Below are 21,739 nucleotides of genomic sequence, written 5' to 3'. Positions count from 1 at the left end.
AACTGGGGTTCTTGCTGAGCACAGCTGTCAGTGCAGGAGGTTATCTAAATATTCCTAGAAGTGGTTAGGTAAGGAGTTAGCGGTCTATAAAGTTAGTAAGACTGTAAGAAAGAGGGGTCCGAGCTGAATTGTGTAAAGCTATTACTTAACGTCCACCTGACCTAGGTGGTGTCTCCTTGTGGAATTTACCGTAAATCAGGAGACTTGCATGTGGACTGTTATTACTGCTAGTCCTTGAAAGTGGCCAAGGGAGATATCTGATTCCAGAGAAAGCCTTTCCTGAGGCTGTTCTCCAAATACTTGGAATGTGTATGTCCAGAGAGTGATCAGTCCACATTGTTAGCCTTCTTAGGGAAAAGTCAATTGGGAAAACTATGAAGGCACACATGATTCTCATAACAGAAGACAGCTGATATATAACAAGCCAAGTAACACCAAAAACTCCTTGGGATTTGGCTTCCTCTGGAGGAATTCCCTGATTCCTCCAGGTAGTGACTTTGCCATAACCAGCTGAGTTCTTATGATATATTCCTGCGGCCTGCAGCAGTTAGACTATGGAGAAGTGGCCCAGATTCCCATGTTCTTTTTAGACCCACCACACTTCTGGCACCTTGATGGGTGGATTCATTTCATAGGCATGATGGGGTACACCAGTGGCCACTGCAGTGATTAACTCAACCCAGTTTCCTCTCTGCTCTAATTTGCTTCTCTGTTGCCACAATGAAACACTGACCAGAAAGCAAGCTGGGGAGAAAAGGGTTATTTACTTACTGCTGGTGCACCATCACAGGAAGCTAGGGCAGCAACCCGTGGGAGCCCACAGAGGTTTCCTAGTGAGATCTGAGCTTGCTTTACCCAGCAGGGCTGCATAAGGAGATGGACTTGGCAAAAGGGATGTCAGGGGTGTCGTGGGTGTAAGGCATGCCGATAAGGAATTGATAAAAGTAATGGTATTTTATTCTTGGGAGTCAAGTTAGGCGGTGGAATGTCAAAGTTGAAAATTGAGATCACAGTTTATTTCTTTCTATCTAGGTTTCTTTCTTTCTTTCTCTCTCTCTTTCTTAATTTCTATCTATAGGAATATAGTGTAGGGAGAAATTTAGAGTAAGGTAGAATTTAGAAATATTGGGTTACAAATATAGTTTAATAAAAAATTAGGATAAGATAAACAACAAGAGAGAGAAACTATGTCCTTGATTTTCCAACTATGGGGCTATGAACACACAATCCTGGGGAAGAATCAGGTAAAAAATTTATCAAAGATGAGAAAAAAATGGGCAGAAAAAGATTCCTATGGAAACTTTTGGCCTGGAGATAGCTTAAAATCAAACCCTGAGAGGCAGAGAAAAGAATTTTCCCTGAGGCGGATTCAGGAGAGATAAAACCCTCTGCTCTGCCAGCAGTGCCTGAGAACACTTTTACAACACCATTCAAACAGAGTCAGTTTCCTCTTGAACATGAAGTCAAAATTTAGAGAACAGAAATTTTGGGAAAGACTTAGTAAAATCTCTCTCTAAAAACTAAAAGCTTTTCAGATTTTTCCTCTTTCTGTATGGGCAAAAATTTAACTCACCTGGAAACAATATCTATTGGTATGGGATAATCACCTGTTATTGCTCTAAGAAAAAAGAAAAAAACCTCTTAGATTATGGCAAATCCTCTCTGCTATTCCTGTCTCCCCTTCGAGCCAGTATTTTAAAAAAGCAGCTAGGAGCAGAGCATTTGCAGATGTATGGAGGAGGCGCGGCTGTTGTAAGATGCTTGGTTGAGCCAGGCTGCAAAAGAGCGTGGGTCCTAAGCCTCGGCAGCAGTATCAGGGACTCTGCATCTTGGGGGAGAGGACAAGCAGGGACAAAAGAGATCTATCAGGGAGAAAATCTTTCTGTAAAAGCTGTTGTTTCAAGGACTTTCATTTTCCTTCACTAACCCAGTAAGGCAGAAGAGCAAGTCTCAAAGGGTCTTTGCTTCTGGCACCAAAACGCCTGTCCAAATATGCACAAGTGGGCCAGCATGACCCTGTTCTAGGGAAAATGTCAAGTGAAGGAAACACATCTATCAATACCAACTCAAGGAGAACAGAAATCTCCCATGAAAAAAAGAGCAAAAACTTGACTCAAAAACCTCCTGTGGTAAAAACAAAAGCACAAAAACAAACCATGTAAGTAGAAATGGAAGTGTGGTGGACCCAAAAGGCATCCTGGGAAATGTAGTTTGAAAAGCAGCTTGAGAAATGTAGTAATAGTATGATACAATAGAGAAAAGCATTCTGGGAAATGTAGTTTTTTTCAGCTCAGAATGGTGGTACTGCCAGAAACTCTGTTGTTTCTGCTTCAAATGTAGTTTCTTTTCCAAGCAATGTTAGAAAGCTTAATCTTACCTCTTGAGAACTAAGAACAGGTGAACAGCTTGCCTTTCTGGAGATAATTAAAGTGCTAATAATGTTTGTCAACAAGCTACTTTGAAATCTTTTAGAAAACAAGGGAAAACAGTCCTTACACTGGGAGATTGCTTTGAGTGTGGCAAAAAAAAAAACAACTTAAGACACAAAAGGGAAACATTGACATCATTAAAAAATGCTCATGGTAATCTTTAAAAGCAGCTTTAAAAAATTAAAAGGAGGGAAAGTTGTACCCTTAGAAAATTGTACCTTAGTTACCAAATGAGGCTTGCTGGCTACCCACAGGAGTCTCATATCAAAGCTGATCATGAACTCCAAACTTAAAAATAAAGCAGTGTTGAGTTCACTTGTAATTTTTACTATATTAACTTATGATTTGTGTACTCTCTCTCTTGTTGAAAGAAAATAAGTTAGTTCTGTTGAGAAATTCTAGTGTAAGTTAGTTCTGTTAAGAGATTTTTTTCTAGATGTCTATAAAATAATTCTATAGAGTTTCCTCTTGAATATAAGTTTAGTAAATAGTTCTAAGAAATCTCTTCTAGATATGTGCTAAAGTTTGTAAAATAGAGTTAGTTTCCTTATGAATATGTTTCTAAAATAGTTCTATAGTTTCCTTTTGAATGTATGTTTGTAAGAAATATAAACAATTATATGTTGAATGTGTTTGTAAAAAGTGTAATAAGTCTAAATGTTTAATGTAAGTTTGTAAAAAGTGTAAATATGTATAGTGATAATAGTTCAGTTAAGAGATCTCTTCTAGATGTTTGCTAAGGTTATAAAGTAGTCTTATAGAATGTAAGTTTATAAGAAGTATAAATACATATAGTGAATAGTCATGCTAGTTGTAATTATGTATAATAATATTCATACTAGAATTATGTTGATATTAATGAACCAGAGTTTGGTGAAGCTAAGGGAATCTTTAGGTTTGATGCAGTTTGCATCAAGAGTTTATTGATTTAAAAAAGGCTTGGCATACCTAAGTCTGTTATAAATATCTTAAGACCCATTCAAAAAAGAACAGTCCATCTTGGTCATCCTCTACTCCTTTACTGGGGGGTGTGGCAGCCTAGGGATTGCTGGGTTGTTCAAACTACTTGCAAGCTCCTGAGTCAGGGTTGAGTTAAGCTCTCTACCCACTCCTGCCAGAGGCTAGTGGTCAGAGATTGGCAACTTTCTTCTTGATAGCTTCCAACCTAAGCCAGAGTATATTTGATGGAAAGTATATCTCCATGACAGGTAAGGAAGATCAATCAAGGTGGACAACATAAGACAGACCCAGTCTATCTCAGAGGCCTAAGGGGCTCTTTAAAAAATTAAGAGGAGGGACCTGTGGGAGCCCACATAGTTTTCCTAGTGAGATCTGAGTTTGCTTTACCCAGGATGACTGCATAAGGGGGTGGAATGACCAAGTGTGTGGTTACCAGGTATTTGGAAGGGTCTGAACTTGGCTGTGCTAGGGGAAGGTCTTTTGCTCCACCCCTTGGCATTCCTTTAAAAAGCCCTTTAGTAGAGACAGAAGGAGCCGGTGGATTAGGATCCAGGCCCTCCCGAGGTTATCCTGTGTTTCTATCTGTCTCTCTCCCATCTATATTTCTATCTAAATCTCTTATCCCTCACTCCTCAAAAGTACCCTGGGGAAAAAAGGTGGGGGCAGGCCCCCCACAAGAACCTAGAGCAGAAACTGAAGTAGTGACCTCAAAGGAAGGCTGCTTACTGCCTTGCTTCTAAGTTCACATTTCATTTGTTTGTTTTGAGACATGGTATCTCTATGTAGCCTTGGCTGGCCTTAAATTCATGAAGATCATTTGCTTCTGCCTTTCCAGTACTGGGATTGAAGGCATGCAGCACCAGGCTCCACTACCCTTTTTTAGACAGCCCAGGTCCAACTGACTAGAAATGGTGGCACCTACAGTGGGCTAGGCCCTACTACATCAATTAGCAATAAGGAAAGTGCACCATAGTCATGTCACAGGCCAATGTGACAGCGGCAATTCCTCAACTAAGGTTCCCTCTTCTCAGGGGACTCTAAACTTATGTCAAGTTTACAGCTGAACCTAACTATGACACCTTCTGACCCTCTCCTGGAAGACAAGTTTAAAAGTCTGCCATCTAGCCATGCTTAGGTGCTCTGGTGACAACTGCCCATCCTGAAGTATATAGGGACCAAAGCCACTAGTTACCTCATTAGCACATATCAGACTCTCATCTGCCTAGAAATTCCACACGTTTTAGGATCTATATGCCCAGGACTGGGGACAAGGACCAAATACATTTTCCTTTTTAATCACAACTTTGTACAAAGCTCTCCTCAAACTAGCAGGCCAATAAAAGAGACACTGAAGAAACTCCCAAGCAAAACCTACATCTTCACTATGAAAAATATCCACCAGGAAGAGGTGATCACCAGTTAAGGGTCATTACAGGGTGGTGAAAATCCACATGTATAACTCAAGTATTCATGGAGTAACCAAAACATTTCCAGAGTCACAAATGTCTACAACTAGGGACCTGGTGACTATAATGTCTAAGATACTAACACAAATTCAGAAGATAACATTATTTTATGGAGAGAGATACTTCAATAGTTTTAAAATCTGGGTCAAAATTATCAAAAAGACTTTAATAAAAAGGCCTAACTGTAACTGGTTATGACCTTAATGGACAGCAGAAGACAGTCCTTTATACTTTCTTAATGTGCATGCAGAGTAGAACACCATTCAGTGTTGATTTTCTCATAACCCTAAGCAACACTAAATTTTGAGAGGAAAAATATTCTTTCCTAGAGCAAGTAGATTTCCTGAAGGAAACTGCTACAGAAGGTGAGTCCTGCTCAAAACACTGTGACTCAAATGACAAGCAACTTACTTGCAATATTACAGTAAGTTCCAGACACAATCCCCATCGCAAGAAAGTGTCTCCCAGGGCTGGAGAGATGGCTCAGTGGTTAAGAGCACTGACTGCTCCTCCAGAGGACCTGGGTTCAATTCCAAGCACCCACATGACAGCTCACAACTGTCTGTAACTCCAGTTTCAGGGAACCCGAAACTTCCAAAACACTAATGCACATAAAATTTAAAAAAAGCCGGGCAGTGGTGCTGCACTCGGGAGGCAGAGGCAGGTGGATCTCTGTGAGTTCAGGGCTAGCCTGGTCTACAAAGCAAGTTCCAAGAAAGGCACAAAGCTACACAAAGAAACCCTGTCTCGGGGGAAAAAAAAAAAAGCATCTCCCACATTACCACAAAGACAACACAACATCAAGAGGCACAGTCCTACTTCCCAATGTGTCAAGTACTGTAGGGAGGCTCATAGAACACAGGTTAGCACTTTACTGAACGGAAGAGGAAACCTGAGGAATTTCTCTATAACCGTCATGGTAATTTTTGGTTACCACCAATGCCCTTTGCATAAAAGAAAAATAATCCTAACTTGCTGAATTCTAAATAACACATTCATTCACATAGCTTGTTTTACATTCACTTACCCCATCAGCTGGAAAGAAACATAATTAAAATATAATTCCCTATTTAATTTCCATTTAAACATTTAAAAGAAGTGCAAGGAAAAATACTCTTACCGTTCTAGAATCTGAGAAAGGGTTATATTCATCAAGGCCTGGTGGCACATTTCTGGTCACCTGTGTAACGGATGGGTCCTAGAATAAAATTTGAAAAAAAAATATACATATATATAGGTTATCTATTAAGACACAATTTGATATTTACACGGTATTTGCTTTATCTGAACCTTTGGTCACTCAGCAAAACAGTGCAAACTTACAGTACTGTCAAATGTATTCCACATTTCAACAACGGTAATGTTTAAACCCACAGCCCTCACACCCTCAAAGAAAAACAAATACACCTTGGGCTTGACGCACGACAGCTGCTATTCTGTCTATAATGACTGAAGCAGGTCCCTCTTACTGCTGTGAGGTGCTGACTGCCTAAGTCGCTCAGATTAAACCCACCATCTTTAAGACTCACCCAAGTGAGTGCATACCTCTTACCTCCTTATGACACAGGGTCTTGCTCTGTAGTCCAGGCTGGCTTCGAACTCTGAGTGCTAGTCATTATATTCATAAGCCACCATACCTAGCTTCATGGTCTCCTTTTTATTTTTGTAATGTTTTATTATTTTGAGAATTTCATACATGAGTAATTATCTACATCACTCCCATCCTCTCCCTCCAAACCCTCCCATGTTCTACCTCCCAAACACATGGTCTCTTCTTTATTATTGTCACACATGTATGTGTACATGTTTATGTTTGTGTGTGTGTGTATGTGTGTGTGTATACACACAGGTATTTATATATACACATACATACACACACAGGTATATAGAGAGAGATATGTACATACACGTATACATAACCTACTGAGTCTATGTGCTCGTGTGTGTGTGTGTGTGTGTGTGTGTGTGTGTGTGTGTGTGTATCCAAGGCTGACCACCTGAGATCAGACAACCTCTGCAGGAGCTCATCCCTGAAGGAAACTGACTCTCCCTCTCAGTGGTCACTGACCACCTATAGCTCTTTTTCTAGGAGTGGGATGGTTCCCTTTTTAAAACAGCACCTTCAACAGTCGGGGACCTGCCACCCAGCTCCCAAATAAACACAGAAACTTATTATTACTTATGAATGCCTGACCGGCCTTAACTTGGTTTATTTCTAGCCAGCTTTTCTTAACTGAAATTATCCTGTCTTTCTTTTGCCTGGGTTTTTTATCTTTCTCTATTCTGTATATCTTTCTTCTTTCTCCATGACTTACTGTGTAGCTGGGTGGCTGGTCCCTGGAGTCCTCCTCTCCTCCTCTTTCTTGCTCCTCAATCTTCTCTTCCCAGTTTTCTCCTTCTATTTATACTCTCTGCCTGCCAGCCCCACCTATCCTTTCTCTTGCCTTGCTATTGGCCGTTCAGCTCTTTATTAGACCAATCAGATGTTTTAGACAAGCACAGCAACACAGCTTCACAGAGTTAAACAAATGCAACATAAAAGAATGCAGCACATCTTTGCATCATTAAACAAATGTTCCAGAGCATAAACAAATGTAACACATCTTAAATATTCCACAACATCTATGAGTTCAAGACCAGCCTGGTCTACATAGTGAATTCCAGGCTAGTGGGGTTAAATAATGAGACCCTGTCTCAAACAACAACCAACAAAAAACAACTGGGTCTTTTGGTCAGCCAGGTGTGGTGGCACATGACTATAATTCAAAACTCAGGAAACCGAGACAGGAAAAATTCAGAGGTGAAGGCTAGCCTGGGCTAAACAGGGACAGCCTGTAAGGAAAAGAAGGGAAAGGGAAAGCAGAAATGAGGAAGGGGAGGGGAAGGCAGGGGCTAGGGAAGGAAGAATGGGGAAGGGGAAGGCAGGGGCTAGGGAAGGAAGAATGGGGAAGGGGAAGGAAGGGGCTAGGGAAGGAAGAATGGGGAAGGGGAAGGGGAAGGAAGGGGCTAGGGAAGGAAGAATGGGGAAGAGGAAGGAAGGGGCTAGGGAAGGAAGAATGGGGGAGGAGAATGAATCAAAGAAAAAGATGAGGGAGAAAAGGATAGAGAGGGGAAGGAAGGGGAGGAAAGGGAAACAGAACGGGAAGGAGGGAGGAAGATAAGGAAAAAGGGGAAGGGGAGGAAAGGTGAAGAGGAAGGAAGAGAAAAAGGAGGGAAGTGGGAAGGAGAAGGGAGGGGAAGAAAGAGACAGGGAAGAGGAAGGAGGTGAAGGAAGATGGAAGGATGGGCGAACAGAGGCAAGAGTGCCACAGGGTCTCCGATTCCCAAGGAGCACCTAGTATGACAACCTGAGGACAGCAGCCATCATCTAGGGGAGAAACAGGATGGAGGAGGAAAGAAAAAGAGCTGGTGAGAGGCCACACCTTCAGCAAAGTCCTCCAGGGTCTCAGTCTCTGAATCAAATGCCAGTGAGGCACAGGGCGCTTTTAAACTGTGTCTCCACACCAGGATTGCTGTCAAACCACTGTTACCGCATAGTGTTACTGTTTCACTCCAAACAGCAGCAGGGAATGTGAACGTTTCCAAGCAAGGACAACCCTCATCAGGAAGGGCTCACATAAAACAAACTAAAATGGGGAGAAATAACTAGAGGGCACAGCCACCCCCCAAAATACACAAAACCCAACAAACACACACACACAAAGGGAGGGAGGGACGGAGGGACGGAGGGACGGAGGGACGGAGGGACGGAGGGACGGAGGGAGGAAGGCACTGCAACATTTCCACAACTCCAAAGATAATGAGACAGACGAAATGCCAGAAAAGGAGCTCAGGGTCCTATTTTTAAAAAGATCAAGGACTACAGAGGGGACTCATGTAAGTAGATGAAAAAAATCAAGGTCTGAATAAGAAAGTAAGGTAGATTAAAAAAAAAAGGGCCATTAATTCAAAAATGAGGAAAAATCAGCAAGGAAACAGATTCTGAAAAAGAACCAAGTTAGAAATGCTGGGAATAAGAGTCCATCAGGCAAACAGAAAACATGGCAGGAAGCATCATCAACAACAAAGACAGAAGAAGAAATGTCATCGGTGCAGAGGGACAGGCTTAAGGCAATGACACACTCAGATATACACAAAAAAACATGTGAGCATGGACAAACCCCCAAGGACTCTGAGGACAGTCAAGAAGCCATGCCCAAGGAGAAGGACTAAGATAAATCTGAAGGCACAAGTCACAAGTGATCTGAAGGTCACTCATTCCACAAAACCATTCCAAGACTTCCCAAACAGAGAGGAGGAAATGGGCCCCAAACACAAAGGGCATTAGACTCCAAACAGACACCTCCAGAGAATGCCCAGCCATCTCACAGTCGATGTGTTGAAAACACAAAGCAGAGAAACAATACTACAGAGGGAAAAGGGTCTAAGGTGCAGCTCAGAGGGAGGGCACTTGCCTGCTACGCACAGCACTGGTTCAGCCTCCAGCATCTGAAATAAGGTAAGCTCTAAGGGGAAACACCAACACATCTACAAAGGCAAACGCACCCCATCTCCCATCAGCAACCCAAATCAGCACAAGAGCATGGGGCGTGCACTTCACCCCAAAAGTAAACAAATACCAATCAAGAGTGCGTCAGATAGCAAAGCCAGCTTTTAGAAACGGATGGAGAGACAAGGACATTTCAAGACAGTACAAACGGAAGCAACGTGTGACAACCAAGCTACCACTGTGTATAAAATGCACGCGATACACAGAAGACAAAGACAGTCTTCATCACAAGAGCCCAGGAAAGTATCAGTCTCATGTGAGGAAGAGATGACCAAAGGGACGGAGGAATGAGCCAGTCGTGGTCAACAAGGAAACCAGCAAGCCCCTAGGACTAACAAGATGGAACAGTGATCCAACAAAACCGTAAGAAGCAGCAAATCCCTCTCGATATCATCATCAGATGGAAACCTTAATTTATGCAGAGGAGATCTGACATGGTTAAAAACAGATGGAGGCGGGTCAGACAGCTTGGCGGATAAAGGCACTCGGCGGCCTGTGTTTGATTGATCCCTGGAAATCACACAGAGGTAGGAGGAGAGGACGAATGTCACACAAGGTTATCCATTGACCTCCACATGCACAGCATGGCATGTGCGCTCACACACAAATAATAAATAAAAGTTTATAAAACAAGATTCAATTATCTTGGTCTTAGCTAGAAGAATAAGACAAGATAAATAAAAGAACTCAAAGTATCCCTACCTATACTTAAAAGAGCCTGGGCACTAGAAAATTTCTTAGACCTGATAAATACTTTCAGCAATGTAACAAGATTAAAAAAAAAATCAGTAGTATTTCTACTACCAGCAACAAATTTGCTAAGCAAATCATCTTAACGAAAATCTCATTCACAATGGCTTCAAAAACATAAAATACCCAGGAATAAACCTCACCAACGAGGTGAAAGGTCTCTATAATGAAAACTTGAAAACACTGAAGAATGAAATTGAAGAGGACCAGGCAATTGGACAGACCTCCCATGCTCACGGATGGGCAGAATAAACAGTGTAAATGAGTAATATAAAAAATGATGTACCTATTTAATGCAATCTCCATCAAAATTCCAGGGACATTCACAGAACTAAAAAACAATCTTTTAAATTCACAAGGAAGGACAAGGGGTCCCGACACCATGGAAATCCTAAACAGAAGAAGCAATGTTGGATGTTTCACAATGCCTCATCTCAAATCATACTACAGTAACAAAAACTATGCGGCTTCACAAAAGACACATAGGCAGCCAGCAGTGGGTACAATGGAGGTCCCGGAAAGCAGCCCACACAGCTGCGGGCATCTCGTTTTTGAGAACGCTGCCTTTCAGAAACACACACTGGGAATGAGGGCCGCCTTGACAAGTGCTGCTGTTCTGGGAAATGGAGTGGCCTCCACACCTTGCCCTTTTATGCAGAGGACAATTTGATTCAAATTGGATCAAAGACACTAACATAGACCCGAAACTTTGAAACAGGAGGGAAACACATTAGAATACTTCAAGATCCAGGTACAGGCAAGGTATCTCTGAAAAAGATTATTAGCACAGAAAATAATATCAAGAATTGGCAAGGAGTCTCATGAAATAAAAGGTTTCTGCACAGCCAAGGAAACAGGTAGCAGAATGAGGGGGTAGATTTTCTCCCATAGGAAACTTTTGCTACCTACATCAGACAGTGGATTAAAATAAAAATGAAATACAACCCCCACAAATGAATCAATAAATGGGACCCCTATAACCCCCACAAATCATCCAATCAATAAATGGGGCCCCAGTGAACTAAATGAAGGTGTTCAAAGCAGGAATACAAATGGCCAAGAAGTATTTTAACAAGTCTTCAGCATCCTTCATCACCAGGGAAACGCAAATTAAAACTGCTTGAGAGCGCCTTCTCCCCAGTCACAATGGCCACTATTAGAAAAACCCAATGATAATAAATGCTAAAGGCAAAGAGGGACGGACCCTCGTTTGCTGCCGGTGAGAACGCAAACTGGCATAGCCACTCTGGACAGGTCCCTCAAAAGACCTGAAAGCAGAACTACCAGAAGAGCCAGCCACACCACCCCTGTATGAACACAAGGACTCTGAGTCAACATCCACAGATGTATTTGCATGTTCTCTTTTACTGCTGCCCTATTCACAGTGACAAGCTACAAAAGCAACCTACACACCCATCAACAGATGAAGGAGAAGGAAAGTGTGACGGAGTTAAATTCAGCCATAAAGAAAAATGAAATCACAACATTTGCAAGAAAATAGACAGAACTGGACATCATCATGTTATCAAAATAGGCAAGACACAAATACCTTACGTTTCTCTCATACATGAAATCTAGATTTAAATTTATATACATGTATATGTATACGCACATGTACAGCTCAAGAATCTAGAGAGGGACCAGGAGACGGGGAATAGAACTCATGGAAGGGTCAGGAGGGAAGGAGGGAACAGAATACACGTGGCATGAAAGCAAAGCGACATTCGGGAAACGGGGACGGACCCACAGGAGAGGGCGTGGAAGAGGACAAACAAGGGCACAGCAAATAGTGGTAGATGTGTGAAAATGCCGTAACAGTACCCTGCTCTGTGTAACCTAAAACGTAGTAAGAAAGACTTCAAAAAAGTAAAGAGAAAAAGCAGCAGGCCTTCTGGGATTGCTGCCTTTCATCAGACATGCCTGGTGATACTGCCTTCCTTAAGTATTGTAACTCCTAAACAGAAACCCTCGGAGGAATTCTTCTGCAGTAATAACCAAAACCACTTCCTCAGAAGAGTAAAACTACGAAGATCATTCAGAAGTGTAGATGAAAAGGTATTTCATCCCATTCACCAGAGAAAACCAATGAAAAGCATACTGACAAAATCCTCACCTCCCACCTCTCGGCCAGAAACACCCCGTGAGCTTGGCACAGTCTCACCAAGCCACAAAGGAAGCAGGGATTCTCAGACCCGGGTAATAGGAACAGAGATTGTAACTACCCACTGCAGTATGAGGCCAAGTCACATCTACATTTGTCCTGTGAGCTAGTTCCACTTCTAGGAATCCAGTCCCAGGGTACACTGGCTAACTATTACTCATAATAGCAAAAGGCTGGATGGAGGATTCTTACTTCCGTCAACAGGCGAAGGCCCATGGACATGATGAGGTCTGGACAGTTCTAGCAAACTGCTGTGGCATGAGGGAAAAGAAACAGTATAAGCAAAATGTTGACTTTGAGAAAGAAAGTAAAAACGATTTTTTTTTTTTTTGGTTTTCCGAGACAGGGTTTCCCTGTGTAGCTTTGCGCCTTTTCTGGAACTCACTTGGTAGCCCAGGCTGGCCTCAAACTCACAGAGATCCGCCTGGCTCTGCCTCCCGAGTGCTGGGATTAAAGGCTTGTGCCACCACCGCCCGGCATGTTTGGTTTTTTTTAAGAAAAAATAACTCAAAAGTAGTATCAGTGATCCCCTAAAGGAGGAGGAAGGGACCCTCAGGGTCCCAGGCTCAGAAGCCGATTTCACTGTGCAGACCTCCTTTACAGCCTTTATTTTAGAACCATGAAATATTTATCATTATTAGATAACAAAATCAGTTGAAAAACAGAAGGACAAAGGCAGAATATACCTCAGAAAGATGACTAATCTCTGATTGGAGACAGGGTATCACTGTGTAGCCCTGGCTAGTCTACAATTCACTAAATGGATTAGCTGGCTCTGCCTCCTAAGAGCTGGGATTAAAGACATGCACCACCACACCTGGCTTGGGTACTCTCATCTACCATTTCTGCCATCGGGGCTTCCCTGAATGCCACCGGAGTACAACGGCTTCCAACTCTGAGTTTTTAAATGTACACACCTAGTCTTTTCAACTACTCCACAATTCACCTTTGATGTTGTTTTTGCTCTTTTGGGGGACCCACCACCCAGCTCCCAAATAAATCACACATAGAGACTTTTTCTTAATTGTGAATGCACGGCCTTAGGTTGGCTTGTTTCTTGCCAGCTTTTCTTAAATTATCCTGCCTGTCTTTTGCCTCTAAGCTTTTCCTGTTCTCTTACTTCTGTAAATCTTACTCCATGGCTTGCTGTATAGCTGAGTGACTGGCCCCTGACAAGCTCCTCCTTTTCTGGCTACTTCCTCTCTCCTCCCAGATTATCTCCTTCTATATATTCTCTCTGCCTGCCAGCCCTGCCTATCCTTTCTCCTGCCTTGCTATTGGCCATTCAGTTCTTTATTAGTCCATCAGGTGTTTTAGACAGGCACAGTAACACAGCTTCACAGAGTTAAACAAATGCAACATAAACAAAAGTAACACACTTTAAAATAATATTCCCCAACACACCTTAAATTCTTAAAAAGAAAAATCAAGCATATATATAAATGTGTAACTTGTACCAAAGAGACTCAGGTAAAAAATTTTCTTCCAGTTACCTACTTTCAGTTACTGACTGGATATACATGTTCCCTTCTACAATAATCCAGGTCAAAGTTGACAGGCAATCTGACAGAACTGTCTCGTGCAAACAAACTCCCCCTAGCCTCTTTGGAACCTTCCCTACTGTAGTATTAATGACAAAGCAGCAGCCTGTGTGTAGGCTACAGCAGAAAGGAGAAAGGAGACTCAATAAAAGATAAAGAACGCACAGCTCTCAATTACCACATAATTCATCTTTCCGACTTGTTTGGCTGGTTTTATACTTGCTTGGGAATTTTACTGTTTCTTTCCTCAGACAAGGTTTTACTAAGTTCTCCACCTAAGCTGCCCTCAAACTTAGGTCTGAGGGCCTCTTGCCCTCTGCTGCCAGACTTCTGGGACTGATTACAGGTATGTGCTACCAAGTCCAACTTCAGATTCATTTTAATAACCGTGAGTAGTGTAGAGACGCCCATAAAGCGGAAGCTTTACATAACAATGCTCTTTTAAAGCCTGCTGTGCGGCCAGCACCTGCTCAGAGGACTCCCGATGCCCAGACAGTCTGCTCAGAAACTGGATCAAGAACATGCTGGCCGTAGCAGAGCACGCCTTTAGTCCCAGCACTACAGAAGCAGATGGTCTCTGAGTTCAAGGCCCAGCTGGTCCACACAGCTAGTTCAGTTCTGCCATGCCTACACAGTGAAACCCTGGATTTCAAAACAACTTTAGACTCTGGTAGTAATAATTAGGATCCTCCATACTTAGGGGAAGAAAATGCTTCCCTCAACATCATGAAAATGAAACTGCTTCCATTGATGACATAGTTTCATCTGTGTCACTAGATCTCAAGCTTCAGCAAACATAGGAACCATCTAGGAAGGTTGTCATTAATAAAATCCAAACTAGTGAGTGCTGCTCTGAGTGTCTGTCACCTGTTTCTGATTCAGTCAGTCACGGGTAGAGAGAGAGAACCGATTCCTAAAAAGGAACTCTGGGACAGCATTGTCCTCTTGACCAAAAGGAACACCCCAGCTTCTTATACGTTATTAACTCCACATAACGACATATTCAGAGTTGAACCAGCACTGCACAGACACTCAAAGCTGTTCCTTAGCTGCTGAAGTACAGCCAAGACTATTCCACCAAACCTCTGTTGATGCCACTTAACTAAAGTTAGTATTCACTTAAAAACCAAGATGCGATATGAAAACAGGAGTTCCTGCCAGTCACAGGATTGTACATCTAATATAATTAGCTTTGTGATGTCTTTACTTTCAGGGCAGTGTGCTTTCACTGCATGCAATGCTGCTCGCCTGGGGTGCTCATTCCTCCAATGGAGTCCCTCCCACTCTCCAAAGCTCTCACTTTCCTCAAAAAGTCTCCTCTGCCAGGCATTTGTTTTGGGCATCTCTTAGTGTCCTGTATCACCTGAAGACCACAGTCTGGCAGAGTACTTCCCCTTCGGTTGCCAGTGTGGAGCTTGACTCAGCAGACAATCTCCCTGGCTGACAGAGCCAGGCACTGCTCCTTGTCTCTGTAGGTCATAAGTAGTCCAACATGAAAGCCGACACTGATGACTATTCACAGCCATGTACTGTGTGCCTCTAACACAGGACATGTCAACACTTGGGTGCTGCTCTCTAGCAGGCAAGAGCATTAGAAAAGAGTCCAGTAGCCAAGTGGTGGTGGCACACACTTTTAATCCCAGCACTCGGGAGGCAGAGGCAGGCGGATCTCTGTGAGTTCGAGGTCAGCCTGGTCTACAGAGCGAGATCCAGGACAGGCACCAAAACTACACAGAGAAACCCTGTCTCAAAAAAACAAAAACAGAAAAGAAAAGAAAGAAGAAAAGAGTCCAGACCTGGTCCTGACAATGCCTAGCTCTGCGCCCTTACTCAAGTCCCTAAGGAAATCTGACCATCACTCTGCCCTGCTGTAGCCCTGGCATTGTCGTGCTATGGACTTTGTCTCGATTGTTTGGAAAGCGAGCTGACTGACTGCTCAGATTCCATTTAGAAAACAGGGACGTTGTATAGCTGTAAGTTTCTCTGGTCCCACCCAGCCCTGCGGTCCCGTGTTCTTCGGTCCTGCCTGGTCCCAAGGTCCTGCAGCTGTTTATAAAATAATCACTCAGAGGCTTAATGTTCATTGCAAATTATATGGCCTATGGCTCAGGCTTCTTACTAGCTAGCTCTTATAACGTAACTCAACCCATAACTATTAATCTATGTATCGCCACGTATATCATGGCTTTACGTCCCATTACATGCTGCTCCTTGGACAGCGGTTTGGCATCTCCTCTCACTCTCCTTCTCCTTTCACTCTCGCTCTTGGATTTTCCTGCCTGGCTCCATCCTGCCCTACAATAGGCCAATGCAGCTTTATTTTTCAACCAATCAGAGCAACACATATTCACAGCGTACAGAAAGACATCCCCCAGCAACTTGGAACAGAGCACTTCATGCTCGGATTTCACCAGTGAAGGGATCACACTGCTCATGTGCTGCTACATGCTAACACAATCCTTGCACATGAAAAGTGCTCAGTCATAACCGTGACTGCTATCATTATCACCACAAAGGTAACAAAATAAAAGCTCTCCCCTTATTTACTGACGATTTCCTACAATATAGCATGTCTTAGGGAAATCGGCCAAATCGCCCACAGCCGCCTTCTGAGGCAGACTACCAGCAGTAGTTCTTTGCTGAACCTCGGTGTTGTGTGAGCTTATTGCCTTAGCTACACGAGAAAAGAAGAGGCAGTCTCCTCCCCGACAAATGAAAGAATCTTTGGACCTAGAAGTGAGGGCGCTTGGCAGGCCCAACTGAAGAGATTGTAGATTGAGTAATTGCTCACCAATCCAACTAGATTCTACTTCTTAAGGAGACTCAATGGGAACCACAGACATGATCAATGAGTAAAGAACACCAAAAGCTGATGCCAGTCAAAGGAAAAGATGCTGTCGTAATAAAGTGACCACAGGGCTAGGGATGTGGCTCAGTGGGTAAGAGAACTGGTGACCTGTAGACAGGTTTGGTTCGCAGCACCCACATGGCAGCTCACAACCACACGCATCTTTAACTCCAGTTCCAGAGGATCCAGTGCCCTTTCCTGTCCTCCCTGGGCACTGCGCTGCACAAAGGACTCTTACATACATGCAAACATTCATACACATAAAATAAGAATAAACAAATCTTCCAGGCAAACAAATGCAACCATCTTTAGTACTGGATGTGAAAGGAGATTTTTTTTTGTTTTTAATATTATTATTATAGGGCTGGAGAAATGGTTCCATGGTTAAGAGCAAACACTGCTTTTCCGGAAAACTGGAATTCAGTTCCCAGCATGCAGCTCACAACCACTTGCAACCCCAGCTCCAGGGAGTTCCAAACCCTAGGCTTCCGCCTGCGCACACGCGCACCTCCCCCACAGGCAGATGTAACCAAGAATTAATAGAATCAATAAATCTTCAAGGGACCAGAAAAGGGGCAGAGAGCAGCAGACAGGACCTCTGAGGGGAATTCCAGTTGTACAAAGTTGCCAATGACTCACCAGCGCAAAGAAAGGGAAAGTGGGCGTGTCCCACTGCTCCAATGAGCAATGACACTTTCCCCAAAGTCCGCAGAAGAGCCTCAGAATGGAGGCAGAAGGTGGGGGCCGTGTGAGAGGAGGGAGAGAGAGAGAAAAAGAGAGAGAGAGGGAGAGAGAGAGAAAAAGAGAGAGAGAGAGAGGGAGAGAGAGAGAAAAAGAGAGAGAGAGAGAGAGAGAGAGAGAGAGAGAGAGAGAGAGAGAGAGAGAGAGAGAGAGAGAGAGCCATCAATCTCCACTTGAATTAGGGCAGCTCTACTTCTGTGGTTTATAAATGCTGAGTTCACTGAACATGGCTTACACTGCTTCAGGGAAAGGCATGGAGTATGGAGGATTAGGGACTCGGTAGCACCTTAAAACTGTCCCCTAGTCAAAGGTAGTTTTTATTATTGTTGTTGTGACCGTTATCATGGTATGGAGTGTTTTTATGAATGTGCAACACCTGCGTGCCTGGTGCCTACAGAGGCCAGAGGAGGGCATCAGATCCCCTTGGAACTGGAGTTAGACTGTTGTGCACCACCATGTGGGTGCTGGGAATCAAACCCAGGTCCTCTGCAAGAGCAGTGAGTGCTCTTAACCACTGAGCTGGCTCTCCAGTGGAGACTGTATCTTTACAATTATAGACGAGGACTGTGTTGAGCTTCCCTCTCTCTCCTAAGACCCTTTATAATAAACTCTCATCACCTGAGGGGGTGCCTCTATGGCAGAAAACCAGAACAGATGGAACAAAATGTTTTCACCATTTTGCATCCCATTAAAACTCTATGGAAAAAGTTAACTTCCATGAGTATATTTATACAAAATCTGCCCTGATAGACTTTAATAAGCATGAATATCTATTGACTCCTGATATATATACTGATCCCCCAACATAATTACTGACCCACAGTTGCTTCTAATCATTGCTAGTTTCACGGCCATCACCCAGAGACTAAAAAAGACAGGAAATACAAGTATAACTCTGTAGTCTTTTGTATTCTCCAGTGTTGATATCCCCTGAAGTTTTTGTAACAATTTTGTAACAATCTGACAAAGCCTGCATGAGAAAAAAATCCATCTTCCTCACATCTAAACTTCCTCTTTTCCTTTCTCAGAAACATGCCACTAATTATTCTTGTATCTCACATATTCAACTGCTTCCTCCCAGTGGGCCGCCTCACATCTGTATTTCAAGGATTGATCATCTTTAAAAGAGACATAAGCTAACAAAAACAAAAACACTGATTGCTTCAACCATGTTGTCCCTGAAACTACACCACTGAGCCCCCATCTTCTCCTCTACACCTCATGAGTCCCTGAAACCCCACACCAAGCTACAGCAGTTCTCACTGTTAACTCAACAGACTCGCTACTCTCCGCTCTCCTTCCCTCAGATCTGTTCTTCAGAATGAGCCCACACGAGCCTCTCAGTGCACAAGCCTGTTCACACCGTGCCTAGAGATTTGATTGATATGAGCTGGAGAAACTTTAGGCATCTGAAAATTTTAAAATAATTGGAACTAAAAACTTACTTGTGGGCTAGAAGTGACAAAGATAAGGGAATCTTCAGCATTTACACAAATGACAGCTAAGGAATGGAGACTTTGGATTGTCATACTACCATTCTTTAATCACATGCACCATAACTACAGTGAGCAAAGGCTGTTATGCTTGACAAAAGTTCTAAGAATCCCAAATCAAATCATTTTACAGGCTGAAGGATGGGGAGGAAAGGTAGGGGAAGTTGATCAGTTAATAATAATGGTAAAAACAAAACAAAACAAAACAAACTGTTGCACATTCCTTAGTGGAGATTGAAAGTCTGTCTAAAATCCCAGACAGATCACCATGAACTCAAACCAAACAGAAGCCACCAGTCCTTACTGCTTCTGATAGGCTGTCTGCCTCTCTCACAACTTGCCTCTTCTTTGTGACTCGACAACAATCTGGTAGAGTGCTTGCCTGGTATGCATAATGCCTTGGGGGTTCTGCCCTACACACACACACACACACACACACACACACACACACACACACACACTCACTCACACACTCAATGGGGAGGGGGTAGATGACAGCTTTTCTTCTCTAACTTCTCACTATAAAATGCCTTTGGCTTACGTGTACATAAGCCATGGACATATTTCCAGCTGTAGGCCTGGCCTCACACCTGGCTGCTGGCACGGCAGGAACTTGTCCTGGGACCCGCCCTTTGCTAGCCAGCATCTTTTATCTCGGACTTCTCTGCTCTGGAGTCCGGGTTTAACACAGCACTGCTTTCATTCAGACCTGTGCTGTACTGTGGGGTGATCATTAGCCACACGCAGCTCTTGAGAAGTAACTGGTCCAACTGAACGGTGCCGAAGGGATAACACACCAGATTCTCCCCTGCAGAGACAGCACTTGGGACAGCGGTTCCCTGTGACAGATCCAGTCAAAGTTCTGTTGCCCCTGAGTTAACTTAGAAAAATTAGTGTCTGACTAAATTTCCCTGTCTGTATACGAAGAGGTGAACTATGAGACCACAGAGGTCATGGGTCCAAGACTTTACATTTAGTGGCAGGTGCTGCAGAGTAATCAATTCCTCAATTCCTCACTGTCATTTAAGGCAGCCTAGGAGACACCTCAGAACATATTGCTCCTGCAATGAAAAAATGTGTTGTTTCCTTCTTGAAATAAATACTATATTTCCCAGATGAATGGTGGATACTCTGATATCAGGGATCTCACTCATCTTTTTATCTCTAGCAACTATACAGGTATCTGGCTAGCCTTGGGCACTCTGTACAAGTTTGCACAGTCCCTTACTCTTGTTCCACTTGGGTAGTAATGACCTTGAGGAAAGAAGAAGAAAGTATGGGCATTTTTACCCCAATACAGTTGCAGCGTGCACCCATAGCTCTGCGTAACTAGGAAGATTGAAGCCCAGAGGCTTCATCTCGTGTTAGATGGTTAATTAAAAACTGAGCATATATATACTTTACTTGTCATTGCCAGAATGTGCCACCGAGTCCCATGCAAGTCATGTTAACTGTGACTGAAACAACAGAGGCTGGCGAAGGGATTTCTAATGATGATGCACTGGCCAATGGGAGCAGATGTCACTGAGGTAAAGGAGTTTTGTCACTCAAAAAAAAAAAAAAGACAGGGTTTGCTTATGCAGCTCTGGCTGTCCTGGAACTCTCTCTGTAGACCAGGCTGGCCTCTGCTTCGTGAGTGCCAGGATTAAAGGCGTTGAGCCACCATATCCAGCAGCCACCATGCCAAATTTGACAGCCTATTTTGCAGCACCGTATGTAAACGACCTGGACTTCCATCAAAACAGACAGTACTGTCTAGAGCCAGGCCAAACGAGCACTTGGGGTCTCAGCTACTCAGGAGGCTGAGTGGCCCCGGAGTTCGGGCCAATTTGACCTGCACAGAACAACCCCATCATAAAAAGAAATAAAAGGAGAGGGGTGGAATAGAAAGGATGTCTAAACCTACATCAAAAGCAAACCAATTACTTCTTATGGAAATAAGTAGCCCAGTAACTGTTTATACAGCATCAAATGTCTGTCAGTTACAGTGAAGCCTTCAGAAGTATTTTAAAGGTGTTTGTTTATTTTATGTATGTTTGTTTGGTTGAGTTTTGGGGGTTTTTGTTTTGTTTTGGCTTGGTTTTTAGGGTTTCTCTGTATAGCCCTGGCTGTCCTGGAACTCTGTAGACCAGGTTAGCCTCGAACTCACAGAGATCCACCTGCCTCTGCCTCTCGAGTGCTAAGATTAAAGGCATCGGCTACCACAGTCCAGCTCTTTGTATGTTTGTATGTGCACCATGTGCAGACTTATACATGCCCTCACGGGTCAGAAGAGAGTGTCAGATCTCCTGGAACCAGAGTTACTGACAGTTGTGAGTCACCATGTGGATGCTGGGAATCCAAGCCAGGTCCTCTGCAAGAGCAACAAGTGTTCTAAACCACTGAGCATCTTTCCAGCCCCATCATTTGAGGCAGATACTTACCCTGCAGCCCAAGCTAGCTATCCTGGAACTCACTATGTAGTCCAGGCTGGCCTGGGACTCCCAGTGGCACTCTATCTCAGCCTCCCAAGCACTGGGATTACAGGCATGATCCACACATGGCCTAAACAGTTTACAAAGTAATTTTAAATATACAGTGAGCACCTCTATAATATAAACAGTTAACTCACAATGAATCGAAGCCCTAGTGCACATTTTCAAACTATAAAACACAAGAGAATGTAGACATATCCTTCATTACACTGAGTTAAGCAATAATTTCTTATCTCTGACAGCAAAGTACAAAAAAAAAACCAAAGAAAAAAATGAAAGATCACTGGACTTCACCAAAATTCTTAAAATTCATATTGCAAATGCCAT

General features: G+C 43.2%; 1 protein-coding gene across 3 annotated transcripts in view; it reads right to left on the bottom strand.

Annotated features, from left to right (window-relative positions):
• The window catches only part of Scamp1 (secretory carrier membrane protein 1), a 98,172-nt gene that overhangs the window by 59,389 nt on the left and 17,044 nt on the right, over window positions 1-21,739 (bottom strand). For all 3 annotated transcript variants that reach the window (XM_052743554.1, XM_052743553.1, XM_052743552.1), the window contains exon 2: window positions 5,976-6,053. Coding sequence is in view for 2 of the 3 variants with exons in the window: in XM_052743553.1 (XP_052599513.1) it covers window positions 5,976-6,053 (78 nt within the window). In the remaining variant the exon portion in view is untranslated. The remainder of the gene's footprint in view (window positions 1-5,975; window positions 6,054-21,739) is intronic.

The sequence above is a fragment of the Peromyscus californicus genome, unplaced genomic scaffold, assembly GCF_007827085.1.
Source record: "Peromyscus californicus insignis strain IS unplaced genomic scaffold, ASM782708v3 Scaffold_18__1_contigs__length_77618521, whole genome shotgun sequence".
Classification (NCBI taxonomy): Eukaryota; Metazoa; Chordata; class Mammalia; order Rodentia; family Cricetidae; genus Peromyscus; species Peromyscus californicus.
The sequence above is the reverse complement of the archived record's forward strand: the minus strand, read 5'-3'. Positions and strand labels throughout refer to the sequence as shown.